Raw genomic sequence first — 19,038 nt, 5'->3', positions numbered from 1 at the left:
CTTCCCTGCAACCTATACAACGTCCCTAAGGGGCTAGGGGGAGGGCCGATATCAAGTTTAACCACCCTGGTTTTGTGGGGCGCACCTGGCGATCTGCAGGGGGCGGCAGCTGAATAAATCGATTCCGGGGGTTGACTGCCGAACCCGGTCCGGCATCGTCAAAAGCTTGGTATCCACGCAGGCGAAATCTGCGTCATGCGAGGACTTGAAGGTGGTCTCTGATTTGGTCTTGACTACTGTGTGCTTTTTGGGCTTTCCAGTTCATCTTCCCTTTTTTCTTCTTTCTTTTTCCTTTCCACTCCCTATTGCGTAGTCTTGGGCCTCGCGCTCAACGACTTGAACCAGACAGGTAGGTAGCTAGCTGCTCGGGGTTTTCGAGCTCGCCAGCAAGAAGCGAATTTTGCCAAAGAGAGTGATAGTCGTTCATGTACATCATGTCAATCGTACCCAAATGGTTCCTCCCGATCAATGGTGCCGTCGTAGTATATAGGTTGACAGGAAATCCGCAGCGCCGCGCCAACCTCCGCAAAGAGTGAGCCGCCCTGGGATCTCGTTTTTGATTTCGCCCTTTCCCCTTCGCCCTTGGCTCCTCTCTTGCCCTTGCCCTTTGTCGTCCTCTCTTCTCTCGACAAAGAAAGTAACGAAAATGATGCCGACAGACTAACCGTCTACTTCCATCTTGTCGTTGGTGTTGCTTGCTTCGATTTCTGTCTCAACCTCTGCCTCGATTTCCGCCTCGATTTCCTGCTTTGGCTCTGGGTAAAGCACGGATATTGATTCTTTTGCTTCTCCGCCGACCGAACCGCCGCCGGTAAGGCCAGTGCCAGGGCCATTGCCGGCACAGAGACGATATTCGCCATCTTCCTTTCGCTCGATGATACCTTCGTCAAGAGCCCACTTGGCCAACAGTCGATCGACCCCAAGTCGCTGGCCCTCACCTTTCTCCATATGCCTTCCAACGTGCTCCGTCCACTCGTCCCAGGAGCCGGGACCCTCAAACACGCTCTGGCAATCCGGCTTTGGGCAAGCCGATTTTTGAGGCGGTGACCGGCGCGTGACAAGACATGTTGTCTGCATCTCCTTGACGTGGCCCTCCCATTCCACTTGCAATTTGCTGTCACCCTTAGCAATGGCCTTCTTGATGGCGAATGGTGCGTGCATGCGCCGCAGGTGCTGGGTGAAGAGATCTTTCCGGTTGAACTCGTTCCCCTTGCCTTCTACAGTACTCTGCGGGCAAGACGAGCATCGGTAATACTGTAGGCAGAGGTGTTGAGAGGCAATGTGCCGCTTCCACTCGTTCTTTGAACCAAATGTGCTGGTGCACCCCGCGAACGAAAAGGCGCAAGGGAATGGCCTGGTGTGTGCAGCTGCGATATGTTTGCGCAACGATGAAGAGTCCTTGAAGGGAGCATGACTACATAACGTACATCTAGTCTCTTGCTTGGGAGTCGCCTTTTGTAGGGACCGTCGCTGTTTGGTTTTGACGTTGGGGGTACTCAGGTCGGCGGAATGCATGGTGTCGTCTGCACCTGATTCATTCGCTTCATGAGACGAACCTGTGTCTTCGTTATTGACGGGCATTGCACCATCTGGGAGGATTGTGCGTTGTCGTTCTACGGCTGGTGGGGCCTCGTCGCTCAGATGGCGCACATGGCTTAGTGCCTTTAGCTGTTCCGCCGCTTCCTGCATCTCGGCCGAATCTTCAACATCATCTTTGCCATCCACCGCTGCAGCGGCGGCGGCGAATGATACGCCGGAAGGATTGGTATCTACACGGCTGGCCGCCTCAAGGTACGAGGCGTCTTTGCTGTCTATTGAGCGTCGATGCAAAGCCGGCGTGCTTGCTGCTAGCTCCCGCGCCTCCAACAAGATTCGCCCGTCCTCAACCTCCTTTGCCGTGACTTTGGGGATACCCGTGGAGCCCTTGAGCTTCTGATACAATTGAATCATGTTATGCGACGTGATGTATCCCAGGAAACAACAGACCTTATCATGCTGTACAACATTCCAGATCGAGTGAGGCATCGATATGAGGAGCATGGTTGGAGGGCCGAGAAACATGCCCTCGACTTCAATCTTAGCAGCCAAGGGCGGTGTGTTGTGGAGCCAGCTATTAAAGAACGACATGTCTGGACTGGCATCCCCAACGAATGTTGTGCAAACGAGGACTCTCGCTTCATCAAACCGAAGGTCAGTAACAGATTCGGGATCGATAAGCTGATCCTCTCGCGATGTCCTCGCTTGGGCGTCCCCATCAGCGCCGTTGCGTGGTGACTGCTGTGGAAGTGACCAAGCAGATAATGGGCCCAAGCTCAGAATCTTTCCCTTACCGGGCGTGAGAGTGAAGCATATGGGAAGCTGGGCTGATGGTGGCGGAGTTTTGCTGGCACCATTTGTGAGCTTGACCGCTTGGGCGCTTTCTTGTTGCCTCAACTGAACAACCTCCTCGTGCAGTCTTGGCACGCTGAAAGGCCTACCCGCTGTGCTAAGTTTGTGTAGCGCTTCGATCAAGTGGTAGGTGAAGGATTTGCCCGTGGCATCACGGGGGTTCTGCTCAGGGCCGCACGCCGCGATGACTTGTTTGACGCCGTGGCTCCCAGAGACAGGAACATCTCGAACCGAGCAGGAGTCGAGAAGCAAGAGAATATCGGACTGAGCATCTTCGAATAAGCAGCGCACGCCATCCCACTTGAGCTTTGCGGCGTCATCTCGGGTATTGCTATGGAAGAGCGGTCAGAACGGTGCGGGGGTTCTTTTCGAGGCAGATCCTCAACTCACCAAGCCCAGTAAAGTTGGTTGTCGGATCCAACGAAACCGTAGCCGGCGTAGTAGATGATCAGCAAGTGGTTAGCTCTGGCTTTCTCGAGGAAGGAAGCCATCTGCACACCAAGCTTGATGCTGGGATTGGGCACTGTCGGAATGGCCCATCGGTCGGTCCGGAAATTGTAGGTTGATCGGAGTATATTCTCCATGGCTGTGAGATCAGCTTCGACAGAGGTATCCTCTTCCCAACGCAGAAGGAGAACAGAGACGTTGTCGTACGGGGTGCGCTCCGTCTGGCGTTGTATCAACATGGCGGCATCTTGCAGATGCCTCGCGAAGGACTCGAAGTCATGCCGTTCGGCCGGAGGGGTCTCTTGGACCGGGTGTTGCTGAGGCTGGAGACCCCAACTGTCAGTTCAGACATCGGCACAGCTGCATTGATCCGTCATGCTCACCAATTCATGTGGGAATGGGGCCGATTGTGTGGTGCTGGTTGAGGGTTGGCGCGGGAGAAGCTTTCGCCGTTTCGCTGGTTGAGACTCTTCCATCTGCGGTTTGGGTCAATGAGAAGACAACGTGTGATATCGCAGGTTGAGATCGGGTTGCGTTGCGGTCATGGAAGCACCAATTTACAGGGGGAGAAGACAATCGTACGAGGAATTGGGGACGAGGGCGATGAGATGAAGGATGGTGAGGAACCGAGGAGCAGCACAGCACAGGAGGAATGGCGGGAGCACAGTGAGGCTGCGAGGCTGTGGTTGCCCTTTGGGGGGATTTGGACTCTACTCACCTGGGTTAAGCTTTCATTGGACGATGGGGGCCCTGGTGATAGTGGTTTTGTGGGTCCAAGCCTGAGAAATGGGGAAGGCGGGAGAGCATTCGCCTCTCAAGGTGGGAAAGGGTTGGTCCTTGCTTTCTCCCCATCTCTATCCGTACCTGTCTGTAGGTACATTAGGTATTAGTCAAGGTTATCTTACTCAAGGTATCTTACTCTGAAGTGTATCTTTTTGCCCATGCCCTTCACCAGTCTTTCTTTCTCTCTCTTCTTTTTGAAGGCTCTGCCAGGCCCATACAACAAGTGTCAACTTCCACTGCCAATCTCGGAGCAGTTACTCTCTCTCTCTTCTCTTCCCTTTCCCGCTCATCCTTTGGGCGGGCACCCCTCGCCCTTCTCATGCAGCTCGAGACCTTGCCCCTCCTCCGCCTTTGCCTCGACCGCCGAGTCCCAGACCTTGCCGTCTGGCATGGGGCGTCTGGAGCCTGACGACTGGCCGGCCGTCATGCAGCCAGCTGCCTTTTTCTCTAGCTCCCACTGGTGCCACATGTACGACCTTTGTCCAAGTCTTGCTGCAAGGCAGCATCTCTTAGCTCCATTGGGCATACTTCGGACATCATAAGTCCATGCCAGTGTTCCGTCAGTCCTACAGTGATGCACCAGGGAATGCGTACTCGCCCGCCCCTCGCCCTAGATGGCAGAAGTATCGATACGGGTAAGCTCTCCGACTCGAGTTTGACGTGTTTGTAACACTGGACGGCGCCTGTCATCTGTGAATCATCACTCATTAACCACAGGCCATCCATCGGGAGATGAGCGCCTTTTGCTCCAAGGCAGTGTACAATGAGGGTAGTGCAGCCTAGTGCTGTGCAGTCTCAACCCATCCGCCTCATCCGGGACACACGAGACGTGGCGGCGCAGCCGGGAAGCGCAAGGGGCTTGCAGTCTGACGCTGGACCGGTAACGGCACTGCGAGGTGAGATAATCATCTCTTGTTAACCGATTGGAGGAGGCATAACACTGGTGAGAAGACGACCTCCTGCTTGGCTGACTTCCTGCCCACGTCGGGCAAGGCACGGCTGCAGATGTGTGGTCTCACACACCATCCAACTCCACGACCGACATCTTTCACACTCCATCTTTTCTGCCGCTTCTGGCCAATCAAGGCTACACGATCCGGTCTCATCAGCTTCCAGTGCAGTGCACTACGTCCGCCTTCCTGTCGGATTTTGCTGCATCAATCGCAGCCTCTAAAGCGGCGTGTTGCGCTAGCTACGTTATTGTCTACGCCCCCTATTGGCGATATGCTACCAATCGTTGTCATCTCAGGGGAGGGAGGGGAGGCTGGCTCGTTGCGGCGTGAGTCCAAGAAGCTAGACATCCGACAAGTCATTGACAGCTTCAGCAATGTTTGAGAATTGGTGCCCGCGCTGGGAAACCACTACCCTTAAAAAAAAAAAAAAAGCCGGCCTCGTCTCACTCTACCGTATCCTCTCAGTAGATTCGTACACCGCACTGACCACGGGCTGCTGGATAGGGGCTAGCAGGCTGGCAGAAACAGGGATCTAGAAGTGGCAAATGCAAGGGTTAGTCAACGTCAGCAGCAAGTTTGGTGGCAAGGGTTAGGGTTAGATGGCTAGGTGGGTGGCTAGGCTGGCTGACCGCCTTTCGAGATTGGCCTAGTGGGTGCCCTGTGCGGTGTACGAATCTGCTGAGAGGATACGGTATACCTGTAGTGTATGTACGTTTGCCTCGGATGAAGGGTTCTTCCCAGTAGCAGACACAGCTCTAGGAGCTTGGGCGCCCTGAGTGCTGTTGGTGCGCACAGCCGATTCCAGCCATCCTGCGTTGTCAGAAGCACAATGCTCTTTAGCTGCGGAACAAAGTAGGGGTCCCTTAGTAATAGGTGCGTGGTCGCCCAAATAAGTCAGATTGACGATGTTGTGATGTGCCCCCCGCTCCCCCCCGCTCCCCCCCCCCTCTCTCTCTCTATCTATAAAAAAAAAAAAAAAATAAGAGAGAGAGAGAGAGAGAGAGCGAGAGAGGAAAAAGGAAAGGAAAAAAAAAAAGGCGAGCGAGCTATCTTGAAAAATATTCAGAATTTCAGAATTCCGACTGCCTCGAGAGGGCAACACCACCTTCCGGCGCTCTGATTGACCAAGAGTACTCCGTATCGCTTGCAAAAAGGCCACTATTGCTCGGTGGCTCGACGATGTGCGAACCGGCGATCACTGTGCATTGTAAATCCAGGGCTGCATGCAGGTCGCCTCCGTTCCGTCCATTCAACCTTTGGTCGGGGCAAAAATAGATCCGGGATCAGGAGTTCTGGGAACTCCCGATAGTGGCATGCCGCCAGTCGGGAGGGTGGGTCGCCGGGCAGGGAGGCAGCCGGCACCCGTTGATCATTCGCCTCCGAGCTTTCCAACTGTTTCCCACCCTACGCTGGGTCTTGGGCACCGATCCGGTGGCCAACGTGCCGGAATGTAGAGCACTCGACATGATGGATTCCCGTGCGCCACCTTGAGCTTGTATCCCAGCAAACGACGGCACGGCGATGTCCTGGGTCGCAGTCCTCAATACATGTATGTATGTCAGGTCGCAACAGCCCCTCATTGATTCCAAGGCAGCTCTGTTCGTCCCACGCGTCTCATAGCGCTAAGCCACTTGTTCGGTCAATTCCTAAATTCCAGAATGCAGAGAAACATCTTGTCAAAGCTGCTAATCCAAGACAGCGTTGAACTGTCTGGGATATTCCTTGATGAAGGATACGGGCCGAATGAGTGAGTGCCTAGTGTTGTGGCGCGAAGGCCCAAAGAAAAGAGGGGGAGGAATGGCTTCGCGAAGTCCGACGTGCGGGGGCGTCCCAGCCAGGCTCGACAATTCGCGAGACACAAATGGGGCCACTGGCCGACTCAGTCTTTTTGGCCCAGTGATTGGGATAGTACCTGTATAACATGCCAACTTGACGGTGTTACACGTCTTTTGCCAAGAAGGGTTATGAAGGACGACGCGAAGCTTCACCCGAGAGCACAGGGGACCGCGTCGCTGTCACGCGAGCGCTTGTTAGTGGCGACAGTACGATCGATCGATAGTAGTAAAGCTTCGAGAACCGAGCGAAGAGGGATGGGGAGTGAGCGCCATTGAGCCGCCCAAGCCTTGCACAGCCACGCGGAACAAGAGTTTTTGAGCCTTCTGGATCAGTCCGAAGAAGCCATCGCAGCCAATCAAGGACCCGGTTCAGCGGCTTTTCTCACGTCCAAGGCGGGGGACAAGCAAGTCGAGCTGAAGGATGAAGGCACTGCTGACATGCGGATGTGATCACCAGAAAGGGCACCCTGGCTAATATCCTACCCGCAGGTGGAAGGCTGCTGCATCTTGGGAGGCCGCAGAAAGTACATGTAGTCAGCCCCAACGGGCAACACAAAGCTCACTGACGCATTGAATGAAAATATAGGCTATGGGATGGAACTCCAGACATAAGGCGCGGGGTTTTGTGATTTCCCGGTGCGGCAAAACACAATGCAGGCGCTCTGGCTTTGGGCTTGCCAAGGTCAGAAACCAGACACAGGCCATGGCCGTGCTGCGGGGGCTATGTCACAAGAATCTGGCGGGGTATCCCGTAAGCGTTCCCCTCTGTGGATGAACAGAGATTAGCAAATGGTGCGAGCGGATGCCTCCGCGTCGGAACACGAGAATGCAAGTCTTTTGAATTCAACCAAGCCGCAAAAGTGGATTCGGGCTCGTACGAAGTTGCCCCTGCCACCTTGTATATCAGACTGCCAGTGTCGGCGACGGGGACAAAGAGTGTGCACCGACAGAAACGGAGGAACTGGCAGTGACGCCACAGTAGCCAATCAAGCAATGGCGGCCGAATAGCCTGGGGTTGTTAAGCGACTTGCGAATGAGCACGAATGGCAGGCGGCCTTTTCTACCAGACCCAATGTCTTGGCTCCCTCTTTGGTGTCTTTGGAGCGAGTGCCAGGCGGGAAAGGTATCTGAACCGGGGCAAGATCTTCTCTCGGGCGGCGAAGACGTCGAGGGGCAGAAGTCCGGCGGAGGGTGTGTTGTATCTAGGCGGGTGATGGCGAAAAGAGGGTTGGCGCCCTGTTGCTGACGGCGTCGCTGGGAGTTTCTTAATCAAGGGGCCGGGAGGAGGGGGGGGGGGGGGGGGGGGGGGAGGAGGAGAAGGCAAGGGAAGATGCTGGATAAACTTGAGGGTGTACCGCGTGCCTGGGCGAGCGACCGAGTGGTTGACTGTGACTGACTGGACAGGCAAGAGATTGAGGTTTGCCCTAGCAGCTGACGCCGATCTACCTATCTGCCTACTTTGGGTGCCCACTCACCTGAAGTTGCCTGTAGTTTTACGGATACAATATTTAACCATGTAATCAGGGAGGAGCGAATGACCTTCTTACCACATCTCCAAGGCAAGTACCTACCTAGATATCTACCTAGGTAGGAAGTTAGGTATTTTGTCCAAGATACGAGCAGTAGCTCAGGCAGGCACGACAAGAAAGCGTCGATGGGATGGATGGATGGATGGATGGGCGGGCAAGAGCAAGAGCGAGGCACCGTGACAGGACCCTCCCTATCTGCACGACCCTTTCCCGTCATATTGTCATGTCAAGGCACACTGCTCCCGTGCGTGTGCTTCATGCATCGTTATTGAGCACCTACCTTGTTCGCAGGCCTCCTCTCTCATCCACATGGAATCAGCACTACAGATGAGATAACCCGAAGCATGCTGCAAGGCATATACTAGTAGACAGACAGCCCGCTTACTGTTAACACCTGCCTTAGGTAGGTAAGCTGCACGTCCAGACGGCAATCTCGCAGCAACTTGGCCGAAAACTGGTCCGCAGGGACGCAACAGTGTTTCCCACTCCACGCAAACCCCTCGCAACTCTGCCCAATCATGGCCTATGAAACTGTTTACATACATAGTAGGTAGTAGGACGGTTCGGAGAACAGCGAGCCTGTCGGCCTTGAGCCCATGCATGTTCATTGCCAACCTTGCCCCAGTATCCTCCGGGGACCTGCACTAGAACCTCGCTTCTCGCTGGGTGATGAGCCCCATCGAAGATATCGAGCCTAGGTACCTTGCTAACAAGTGAGTCCCCTCCGCAAAATCGGCGCAAGTGACAGGGCCGAGGTGGGGGGAACCGGGCTCCATCTGAGTGGGCGGCCCAGGACGCAAGCTGTTTTCTTGCGTCACTCGTGATCAGGCCTTAGATTATGACCAGCTGCACTTTTGCCTTGCCCGTACATCCCCTACTGGCACACCTACTAGTCTGTCTTTTTTTTTTTCCCACTACCTTTTTATTTTCCCACCTCTTGCGATCGCAGAATCAAAAAATCGGATTGATATCACCTGCCTGTGAAGCGACGTTCTGCGATCGCGCGAACTAACCTCCCTTCTCAACATAAAAGACCATAGACGGAAACCAAGAATCCGGGTAGATCGCAACCACCAAGCTGGCTTACCCTCGGGAACGCACGCCACTCATGGACCTTAATGGGGTCAAGAGGAGGGACACTACCAAGGGCCCTCCTCTTCGCATCCTATCGCTAGGTACGTGAAACCTCGACATACAGCGAGCTCAATCTTTCATACCGCAGAACACAGCCAAGCAGGCTCCAACCGGCGACACTCTTGACTGACCATGATTTGCGACAGATGGTGGAGGAGTCCGTGGTTACTCCATGTTCATCATTCTCCAAGAACTCATGCACCGCACCTTCGTCGAGATCGAGGGTAGAGCCCCTCGCCGAAACGAAATCCCCAGGCCATGCGACCACTTCGATCTCATTGTTGGCACCGGTACCGGCGGCCTCATCGCCTTGATGCTCGGCAGATTGCGCCTAGACCTGGAACAATGCAAGGAACTCTACGTAAGGTTGACGCGCATGGTTTTCGAGACCGACAAGACCATCGCTGGCATCCCTTACCGATCAACACTCTTCAAAGCCTCCAAGCTTGAGGAGGCTATCAAGGAGGCTGTCCGTGAACACACCGTTTACCAGAAGGAGGGCAATGACGGTGCCGAGAACGACATGATGAGCCCTCTCAGCGGATACAACAACTCGAACCCTAGGAGGCATGCAAGCAACGCCAGCACCGTCAGCTTCAGCGCACGCAGCCCTCAAGCCCAGATGGCACGGCCCGTTCTCAACTCGCGATACGGCGACCCCAATGCACGGCTCTATGATGCCCGGGAGAACAGGACCAAAACGTAAGCACCGTTTATTCCAAAGACCCCTGTCGAGAAGTTCATTTAGTGACAATTATGAAGCGCGGTTTTAGCAATGTACAAGGGTTCCCGTAAGGGCGCTCCTGCCGCCATCTTGCGATCCTACGACTCGAGGAGAGAACCTCCGCCAGAGTTCGACTGCAAGATATGGCAAGCTGGCCGCGCCACGTGTGCGATTGGCCTTGCTTTCAAGCCAATCCAAATTGGACAGTCTGTCTTCCACGATGACGGTGGCGGCACATTCAACCCTGCACCCGAAGCTCTGGACGAGGCGGTGTTGAACGAGTGGCCTGGCCGTGATGTTGGAGTGTTCCTCAGCGTCGGCACTGGCAGACGGCCCAAAGGGAGCGATGCGAATTCGCACATTTGGTATGAAGGCTTTCTGGGAGAGTTTGCAGAGGCCCGCCGCAAGCTCATCTCCAAGATTGAGGGCTGTGAGGTTATCCATGAGCAGATGAAGAAGGAGCACCTTCTCAAGCGAAACGTCAACATCGAGAACTACTATCGCTTTAATGTGGAGGTTGGTGTCGGTGAGTTTGGTATGAACGAATGGCACCGCCTGGCCGAGATCAGCACGAGCACGAGGCAATATCTAAGGCGTGACGTCGAGCAAAAGATGATACAAGGGGCTTCCGCGAAGATGGCCAAGATCCACAAAGCAAACATTAGGTTCTCACGCCTGCCCGATGTTCCCGAACTAGTCAAATCGAACTCCCAGGTCACCGAGCCGCTATCGTTTGCCGTGGAGTTGCCAGGCGACGTGCCCACATCCTGGCCACCGCACAATACACCACCAAGTCGCCAGTCATACGAGTCTGGAACGGAACACCTACACATACCTTCGCCAATGAGCCCTTCCCCCAGAAGCTCTGGCGAGCGACTCCAACCATCGCCGGCTCCAAGAGCTGAGCAACGCCCCCCGCCTCTTCCAAAGGATGATGAAGCCGACCGGCTGGTTGTTACTGCGCCCACACCTTCTCAGTACCGGTATGCGGCCGGCGCCGACAAGATTGCCATCACGAGCCCCGACGAGCACCCGCGATGGCAGAACCAACAATACAACAATGGTTTTGTGCAGCAGCCGCAGCGGATTCCACCGCCGCTGCCTCCCAAGACACCATTACCGGAACATCAAGTGGCAGGCGGCCGTCGCCCTATCAGCTCATCGCCCCTTCCTTACCCCGTTGACGACGAGCCTCCACCAGTGAACATGGCTAGAAAGCCAGACTACCGCGGAAGGTGATACAATTTGGGCAAATTGAGATACCCCGTTTCCTTGCAAGCAGCTGGACCACCACAAGACCACTTGCCTCCACGATGAGCGAGGTATCAAGATCCAATTGGAATCATGATTGGACAGCGACACGACCACAGGAGTTTCTATCGGAAGGCGATTTCGGATTTGGTGATTCCACAAAGATACCATTCTTAGCACATGTGCCTCACTTAGTGTAGAAGACGTGCTGTGGCGACTCAGAAGCTTGCCGCCTTAATGAAATGACGACATTTTTTTCTTCGTCTTGGTATGACACGATTACTTATATCTCCTGGTAATTCCCGTGAGCTGTGACTTCATCGTTCGGGGCACTCCCGTTTTGCGGCCGGTGGCAAGGACCCGATAATTCGGTCGGCTAGTGGGGCACTACGTCACGGCGACCCGTCCCTGCTGATCGCGACTCGGGGCTTGAGCTTAATCACGGGAATCTCCGAACTGCTCAAAGTCTGCTACCTCCATGATATTCCCGGCTAGGCTGTCTGATCTATTTACTTCGTTTGTCCCCGAATAAACAACAGTTCCGTTTGTCTTTTGCATTGTTCCCTTTCCAGGACGCCCAAGTTAACTCATGACATTCCACAAAGCCCCTCAACCGTTGACACGGCGTCTATCCAAGGACAGCAGCATCGAGACATCCAGCTGGCCACCGTGGCCTTGAAGCTACTGATATATAGCCTCTTTCGCAGCAGCACATATAACCACCGCAAACCATAGCCGCGCTCAAGAGGGCATGGCAATGTCTCAACGCTTTGCATCTGTTTGCTTCTCCTTTCGTGGTTGCAATCAAACAGCGCATCCCCATTCAGCAAGAGAATTATCCAATGGGCTGGGCTCCCCCGGAATGCACACTGTGTTTCAGCGGCCCCCAAACATCTTGGGTCTTTGAGGGCTTATACAGGGGCGTTTTACGGAGGTCAGTCCCGGTGTCTTTGCTGGTTTCTAATCCCCCCCCCTCAGAGCGCCACCAGAGATGGCTGACCAATTCAACAGGAGATGATGGTGCGCCAGTCCAGTATGCAGACACATTACCTACACGAAACTTGTCTTGGTGGAAGGGTTTGATCTCATCTTATCTTTCTTGGTCTTTCTGTCCAACCGATGTCCATTGAGTACTGAGGCATACGACATCGCGTCGCGGCCAAGGATCGCACATTCGCCTAAAAGTCTCTGGATCTAGACAGCTGTATGTGCTAGTGCACTTCTCAGTCTGCCTTGTCGACTTGAAAGGCATTTGCATTCTGGGACAGCATCTTCTTCAAGCTCCATTCTTATCCCAGGACGCCAACGTGGTGCTCGTCGTCGCTCGCACATGGACCAATCATCGTTGGCTCTCACTCTTCATATTTGTGTTCGAGGAAACCCGTTGGCCTTCAGCTGCCGTGACGGACAGTCTAATCAGGTCAGCCGGGACCACTATCTTGAGCCCGCAGACTATACCCGCAACACCGACCACGGGAGCATTAACTGTGTTATGAGACTGAAACGGACGGTCAGTTAAAGAACCGTTCTCGGGGCAATGCACCGCGACAATTATTTGGTCTTCTCCCGCAGGGAGGTTTCACTATAGCTACACAATTGAGTGATGCGGCTTGCGCTACAAGGGCTACAGCGCTTCGCAATTGGCCTGAGGCCGATGATGCTTTTACCCTGTACAGCAAAGGGCTTGGAGGCTAGAACCCTTTTACCAAGTGGTGATTTGCCTGTATACTGCTACATACCGGGCCCTGTCGGACTTGGGGCCCGTCTCCGCGAATAGTCGATTCTGAGAAACGCGATGAAAGGCTACACCGTCCACGTTTCGTACACCAGCCACTATCCGAGACTCTCCAGCATCTTTGATCTATTTCCTGTTACAATAGCCTTGTCCATGCGTTGACGACGTTTTTCACGCAACTTTCCGCCGAAATAACTACCTCTCACGGCGAATACGGCGATCCAGGCATCCAAACCTTGTTCACCAAAAGGTTCAGACCTAGGCACTAGCGACGCAGCTAATGCAGATCACCACAAAACCCCGAAAAAAGAAGGCTGCCTTGTGGCTTTCTCGAGGGGCTCCCCGTCTCGCTTCTCGCTCCTTGGCCTAGCCAGGCCAGGCAAATTCTCGACGCTAAACCAAACATGTCGAAACCGACGACATGCAGGCTCAAAGAAACTACAATGCCACCTTTCCCACCCCCAATCATTTCCTCCCCTGATACGAGTTTGACCTTTGCTTTCTGTTTATCTTGGTTTGCTTATAAGTTCAGCCCTACCAAAACTACAACTCCCGAAACCAGACTCCCGCGCCACACGTCATACTTGATGCCGTGGCTCAATCCACCGTAGGACAACAAGAACCGCAGGAACGAATGCTCCGGAGACAACGACGAAGAGGGCCGACATCGCCGCTTCCGCTTCGATATCATGTCCGAAGGTTCGCAGCAACAGCAGCGGACAGCGCGCAACATGGCCCGCGCCGAAAGGACGACGACGTCTTGCGGAGAGTGTAGGAGGAGGAAGCAGAAGGCATGTACACACCTTGTGTCTTAATGACCGCCCACAATCCCCATATCGTTCGGTTTCTCAATACTTTCGGACATGTCAGATATACCGAAGGGCATAGAACGATATATCGACTATACGGGCACATTTCAAGACGTTTTCAAGCGCATCGGGTGACTAACCCGGATGCAGTGCGATCAGGAGCAGCCCTGCAGCAACTGCCTCCGTCGGTTCCCCGTACCGATATGCGAATATCGGGCAGGAAAGTAAGTCTCGTTAGCTGTTACACAGTTACTCCTGCCACTTATGTGATTGGCGTTCTCTCTTATTTTTATGTGGCCCGTGATCTGACTGCCCTCCTAGCCGGATACCAGGCACATCAACATTCTTGGCACCAGCACGAGCAGGAGGCCGGGTTTCCATCCATCCCTCTCTCCTAGGGGAAGACTCTGCCCTTGTACAAGCATCTCGGTCTCTAAGGACGGCCGGGCATTCGCCCATCAGCGTCGCCGGCTGGGCTGCATCTGAGAACACGACATCAAACTCGGATTCCAAGACAGATTGTTCGACAGATCCGGCTGTCAGCGACGCGCCGTGGCCTCAGTTGGATTCCCTTGACGAAAGCAAGAGAGCAGCGGCGGCAGTAACGGCACCAGCGCGATGGTTTCCGCTAGCCGACCCGCAACGCTGCAGACTGGACTCGGATGTATCCCAGGCGTCACGGCAGATGCTCGCATACCGTCTCGCGGTGCCAGGCCTTGTCCTTAACCTCGCTGACAAAAACGGCGTCGGCGAGCACGTTGGTGATGACGACAACGACGAAAATAATTACGACAACAAACTACTCGTCGCTGGTGAATCGATACCCCGAGGCTGGCATCATGCAGAAAAGCCCGGAGTTCAACGTCTAGAAAGGCCCATCAGCGCGGTGGACGATGAGATCGTGCATCTCCCAGTAGCCCAGTCGGTATTGAACAAGAAACTCCTTCGAATATGTAAGCAGCTGCCCTTGATCTGTCCGCTTGGCGTGAGGAGAAGGAAGTGCTGAACCTGATGTACTGGTCTTAGACGTCACAGTCCTCTCCCGCTTCAAGGCTTCCCTCAATGGTGACCCGGACCCCAACAATCCCTTCATGCGCCACTATTCGCCCTTCTGCCTCCAAGACCCTCTCGTCGTCCAAATCATCCTCTACACCTCGGCTTGCTTCCTCCACGAGACGGGCCACATCCGGACCACGGCCCTGCGGACCCTCAAGGGTCGTGCCATCCACATGCTCAACGAGAGCCTAAGGTCTCATGGTGCCGACGGTAGGCGACATTCTAAGGATCGAGGGACCGCTGAGACCGCTCTCGCCACGACGACGACTACCGGCAGCAGCGAGAGATCTAAACACCCTAGCGACGCCGCCATCGCAGGCGTCATCCAGCTCACCATTACCGAGTGGTACTGGGGCGAGACGGAGGACGATCTACGGTACCATCTCAAGGGCTTGCGAGGCATGATCCGGTTACGCGGCGGCTTCGACCAGCTCGGTATGAACGGCCTATTGGCGAAGAATGCAATCGTGTACGTAGGCTCAGCTCTTTTGTCTCATCGACCCAGAATCAGTATGTTGAACTGGAGGCTCCGCCCTTTTTCCAGCGAATTTTTCTATTCTTTATTTTTCAGTATTCTCATCTTTTTTTTTGCTCCTATCGAGGATGGGAATACCTTCAACGTATCCACGATTCTTCATATGATTCCTCTCATTGTCCTTCCCCCGATTCTTTCAGCCTCTCAGTCGAACCCCTTTTACCCCATGTTGTCTTGGCCGCGGAGTATATAATGCCAGTCATTCCATGTTTCCATTTGTCCGCTCAACCGTCTGTTCGTTGTTTTTGTTGGTTTTCGGCCCCCAGCCTTGACTCGTAAATGGGTCTCGCTTTATGGGCGTCCACGCGATATGCCCCTTCGGCATTTGTCCGCTCGTATAGACCTTACAAATCACTGACTCATATGCTTACACGTAGTCACGATGTCTCCATATCTCTGGCTCACGAAAATATTCCACTGCTACTGACCCCGCCGCCCCCAGACGCACTGGCAACGACGGCAGACCCATGGGGTTCTACGGGATATGCTTTCGATGACCCTATAAAAGACGTGGCCCTTAGGATGGCACACATGTCGCCTTTCGTCAGCCACCTGCCCTGGTCCGTTGGCGTGCTCCCGTCCTTCGCCGACTGCGCTGCGAGCCTTGGCATGCACTCGGCGACGGCCTCTATCCTCGACAATGTGAGGTACCTTATTGGCGCCGTGGAGGCGATTTACACTGCGGCGAACGAAACGAATACAACCAATACGATCACGAACATGGCGGCAACGACGACGAAGGCGATACAGGCTTCCAGAAAGGCCCAACTCACGGGGAGGTACATGCACGAGCACATTTCCGGCCTCCACTCGACGATCCCAGGGTCTAGACAAACTTCGTCGCCGGAAGAGATACATATCAGGGCGAGACCACCGCCGGATAGCAGCGACCACCCCGCTGTCGAAGAGGCATCCGAGGGAAGTGGAAAAGTCTCCATCACAGGCACGGCGGGACGCGGCTCCGTTGGCGCGAGCCGGTCGCCATCGGGACCAGCGTACGATTCCGAATGGCTACAGAGGCGAGACGTTAGCGATTCTCCAGCGAGACCTGGATCGACGCAATACGGCCATCACCGACAGCATTTGCAACAGAGCCCAGACTTCATGTACCAGGTCGTCCGGATGACGGCCATCGTCTACACGCGGGCCATCGCGACCGGTACACCCTTGAGTGGCGCATGCACGGAATCGGATTTCCTACAGATCTGGACGACGACGTGGCGGGTGCCCCTTTCGACGTGGAACGGCGCTGTGGGCGTCTTCCATTGGATCATGATGGCCATCGCGCCGGCGTGCCACCGCACGCCGCACGCGCGCTTCGTCAAGAACATGACGACCATCAGCATGCTGACACTTGGCGTAGAGAATTGGGCCATGGCCATGAATGCTGCTAGGGCCGCCATGAGATTGCAGCACTGGCTCGGAGGCCAGCAAGACACCAAAGGAGCGGACGAGAGGGATGGGGCTGGGGCGGGGGCAGCCGCTTCTGCATCGATAATTGCAAGAGGAGCAGCAGGATCAGCGGCGGGAGGACAATGCTCCGGCCTCGAAGAGCGGTGAGCGGAGCGTGTGACCAAGGATTCGACTTCCTAACGAGAAACCCGCGCCCTCGCTCAGTGCGGATGTTGTCTCCATTCTGCAGCGTCATGGGGGGTTATGTGGCCAGGTCAAGGCTATCAGTCCACACAACCGCGTATGTATCCGCAGGCTACAAAACCCGACGATGACCGACCATCAACAGTCTCTCGCCCTAATGAGGCAAAACCGATGGCCTCCGCCCCCCCTCAACCAAGGAAATGGGACTGGCATGACGTCCATGAGCATACGGATTCCCCGACCCTTTCTGTCTACAATATTTTTTCACTACCTAGGTCGGTCATTCCGGGATGGCAGCAGTTCGTTCTTCCACGAGGCGTTGAATAAGAGACACTGCCGGCGGCAACGCCGCAGGTAGTGTAACGGTTCCGTCCACAGGGGGTGGCTTGCTACTGAGAGCTCCTGCATAAAGGTGGCATTGGAAGGAAAGCACAAACAAGGACTAGGGATAAAGGGCAGGGCAGAGCAGGGGCTGGGGAAGGGGAGCTATGGTATTGTACGATGTACAAATACTGCAGGCAGGGGACAAGGAAGATGGTCCCCCCACCCTTCATCTTGGGAGGGGATCGCGATGTTGTGGTTCAAGAAATGGCCCCTTGCCATAACGTCGTCATTTCCACACCCCCCCCCTTGGGATATATTTCTACGATCCGACCTCCGAAATTACTCCTGGGGAAAGCGCTTGCACCTTCCGACGGTCAAGTTCAACAATGTATAAGGGTGTGTGGATGAGGGAGGGGGGGGGGTGGGGGTCGGCTAGGATGCGAAGGGAAACCCAGAAAGGCTGGCCCATGGCTCTGCTGCAATGCTGAACTCTAAAGAGTGGGAGACGATGGAATGCTCTCTCCTCCCCCCTCTCCCCTCTCCCTCTATTTTGTGTCTTTGGCTACGCCTCTTCCCCCACCCCTGGCTGGGTCAACAAGGTGTCCCAGCGTCCCAGGAGCGGGGGTACCCAGCAGACGGTTTCCTTCCGTGACATCTCAGGACGATGCAACGCTATCCACGTTTTTCACGGCAAGATGTTGATGTACACAAATACTCGCCATGGCTGCGGAGATGGGGAGGATCGGGGCCTTGTGAAACGGGCGACCTTGCTGAAGGGGTGTGTTCGGTTGTCGTCCGTTGCCTACAGCAGCCACGGCCACGTGGGTATGCCAAAGAACCCTAAACCGTTTCACCGTTTCCATATCCGCTCGCCCGGAAGCACACAAGTCGTCGCATACGTTGTGACGGGCAGCTGTGGGCCATGTGCTGCAACAGCGGACAGTAGGGAGGGAGGTGGAAAGGTGTATTCATCTAGCGTCCTCGCCGTTTGGCACACCGTATCCGTACGGATGCGGACATATTGCGAACCTTCAACGGGCTAACCTGTAACCATATTGTGGGGCTTCCGCCTCCGGTTAACCAACTTCCTTCCGCAGGCCGCAGTAATGTCGGTCTGCTCAATAGCTTATGCAGCCATGTAGTCGAGACCTATAGCGGTGTTCATCCCGAACGTCTGCCAAATCCCTCTGCCAAGAAAGCCTATACACAACACGAGGTCCGAATGGGTCGCGCTCTATGGCAGACAAAGTAGGAGGCAGGATGGGGAATGCATGAGAGGACGTGAGTGCAATAAAAAGAGAGAGAGAGAGAGAGAGAGAATACCCTGCAGACATCGTTCTGTGTGTATACTACCATATGGCGGGTCGAGCTCGAGGGCGGGGAAGTCGATGAGAACAAGCAAGGTAATGAATGTATCGTAGGGGGTGTCTACACGCAAGCAACACTTGTGCAGACACACATAGTACCTGCAGGGCCCGATGTTCGCCATACACGGTACTACTACTGTAACACCAGGCAAAGTGTTGGAATTAGACTAGCAGTGTAGTTCCCTTGGCCAAGGTCCAGTCCCAAGTAGGTACGCGAGGGTTCCCAGATGAAGATTTAGAGTTTGAAGCCACGTTCCACATCATGTTTCGAACGATTTTCTTCCCCACGGCCGTGAAAGACGGGTACGCGAGGAAAGTAGTGACTTGCCACGTACTGTGTCAGGACCGGCTCTAGATAGTTTATCTCTTGAATTTGGCTTGTACCTTGCGTTGTGGCCAGGAATGGTCCCTGTGATACCTTTGAGATGTGATGAGACTGGTATATCGTATTCTCCTGATTGGCCCCTTGGCGGACTGATGCATGGCGGGCGCAGGCACGGCAGGGGTTGTCAATCTAAACTTTGGCTTTTGTCCTGCAGAAGTGGTTAGCTTTAGACTTTTCTTTTACACCG

The 19,038-nt window shown here is 54.7% G+C and overlaps 4 protein-coding genes across 4 annotated transcripts; 3 read left to right on the top strand and 1 right to left on the bottom strand.

Annotated features, from left to right (window-relative positions):
• Positions 1 to 660: 660 nt before the first annotated feature.
• LY79DRAFT_522489 (uncharacterized protein) lies at positions 661 to 3,311 on the bottom strand (the record flags this gene model as incomplete). Its single annotated transcript, XM_060555450.1, has 3 exons — positions 661 to 2,719; positions 2,779 to 3,158; positions 3,219 to 3,311. 3 exons carry the CDS (start codon positions 3,309 to 3,311, stop codon positions 661 to 663), a joined length of 2,532 nt encoding a protein of 843 aa, XP_060410662.1.
• Positions 3,312 to 3,664: 353 nt separating this feature from the next.
• Positions 3,665 to 4,391, top strand: LY79DRAFT_341163 (uncharacterized protein). Its single transcript, XM_060552567.1, has one exon. It carries the CDS (start codon positions 3,777 to 3,779, stop codon positions 4,158 to 4,160), a length of 384 nt encoding a protein of 127 aa, XP_060410661.1. The 5' UTR covers positions 3,665 to 3,776; the 3' UTR covers positions 4,161 to 4,391.
• Positions 4,392 to 9,114: 4,723 nt separating this feature from the next.
• On the top strand, positions 9,115 to 11,482 carry LY79DRAFT_340985 (patatin-like phospholipase). Its single transcript, XM_060552566.1, has 2 exons — positions 9,115 to 9,771; positions 9,832 to 11,482. Exons 1-2 carry the CDS (start codon positions 9,242 to 9,244, stop codon positions 11,030 to 11,032), a joined length of 1,731 nt encoding a protein of 576 aa, XP_060410660.1. The 5' UTR covers positions 9,115 to 9,241; the 3' UTR covers positions 11,033 to 11,482.
• A 1,663-nt stretch (positions 11,483 to 13,145) lies between these two features.
• LY79DRAFT_340916 (uncharacterized protein) lies at positions 13,146 to 17,008 on the top strand. Its single transcript, XM_060552564.1, has 5 exons — positions 13,146 to 13,570; positions 13,739 to 13,812; positions 13,910 to 14,541; positions 14,615 to 15,113; positions 15,557 to 17,008. The coding sequence occupies exons 1-5, from the start codon at positions 13,469 to 13,471 to the stop codon at positions 16,737 to 16,739; spliced, it is 2,490 nt and encodes an 829-aa protein (XP_060410659.1). The 5' UTR covers positions 13,146 to 13,468; the 3' UTR covers positions 16,740 to 17,008.
• Positions 17,009 to 19,038: the final 2,030 nt, after the last annotated feature.

Source organism: Colletotrichum navitas (assembly GCF_030913465.1).
Source record: "Colletotrichum navitas strain CBS 125086 chromosome Unknown LY79scaffold_65, whole genome shotgun sequence".
Taxonomy (NCBI): domain Eukaryota; kingdom Fungi; phylum Ascomycota; class Sordariomycetes; order Glomerellales; family Glomerellaceae; genus Colletotrichum; species Colletotrichum navitas.
Note: the sequence above shows the minus strand (reverse complement) of the source record. Positions and strands in the feature narration are given on the sequence as shown.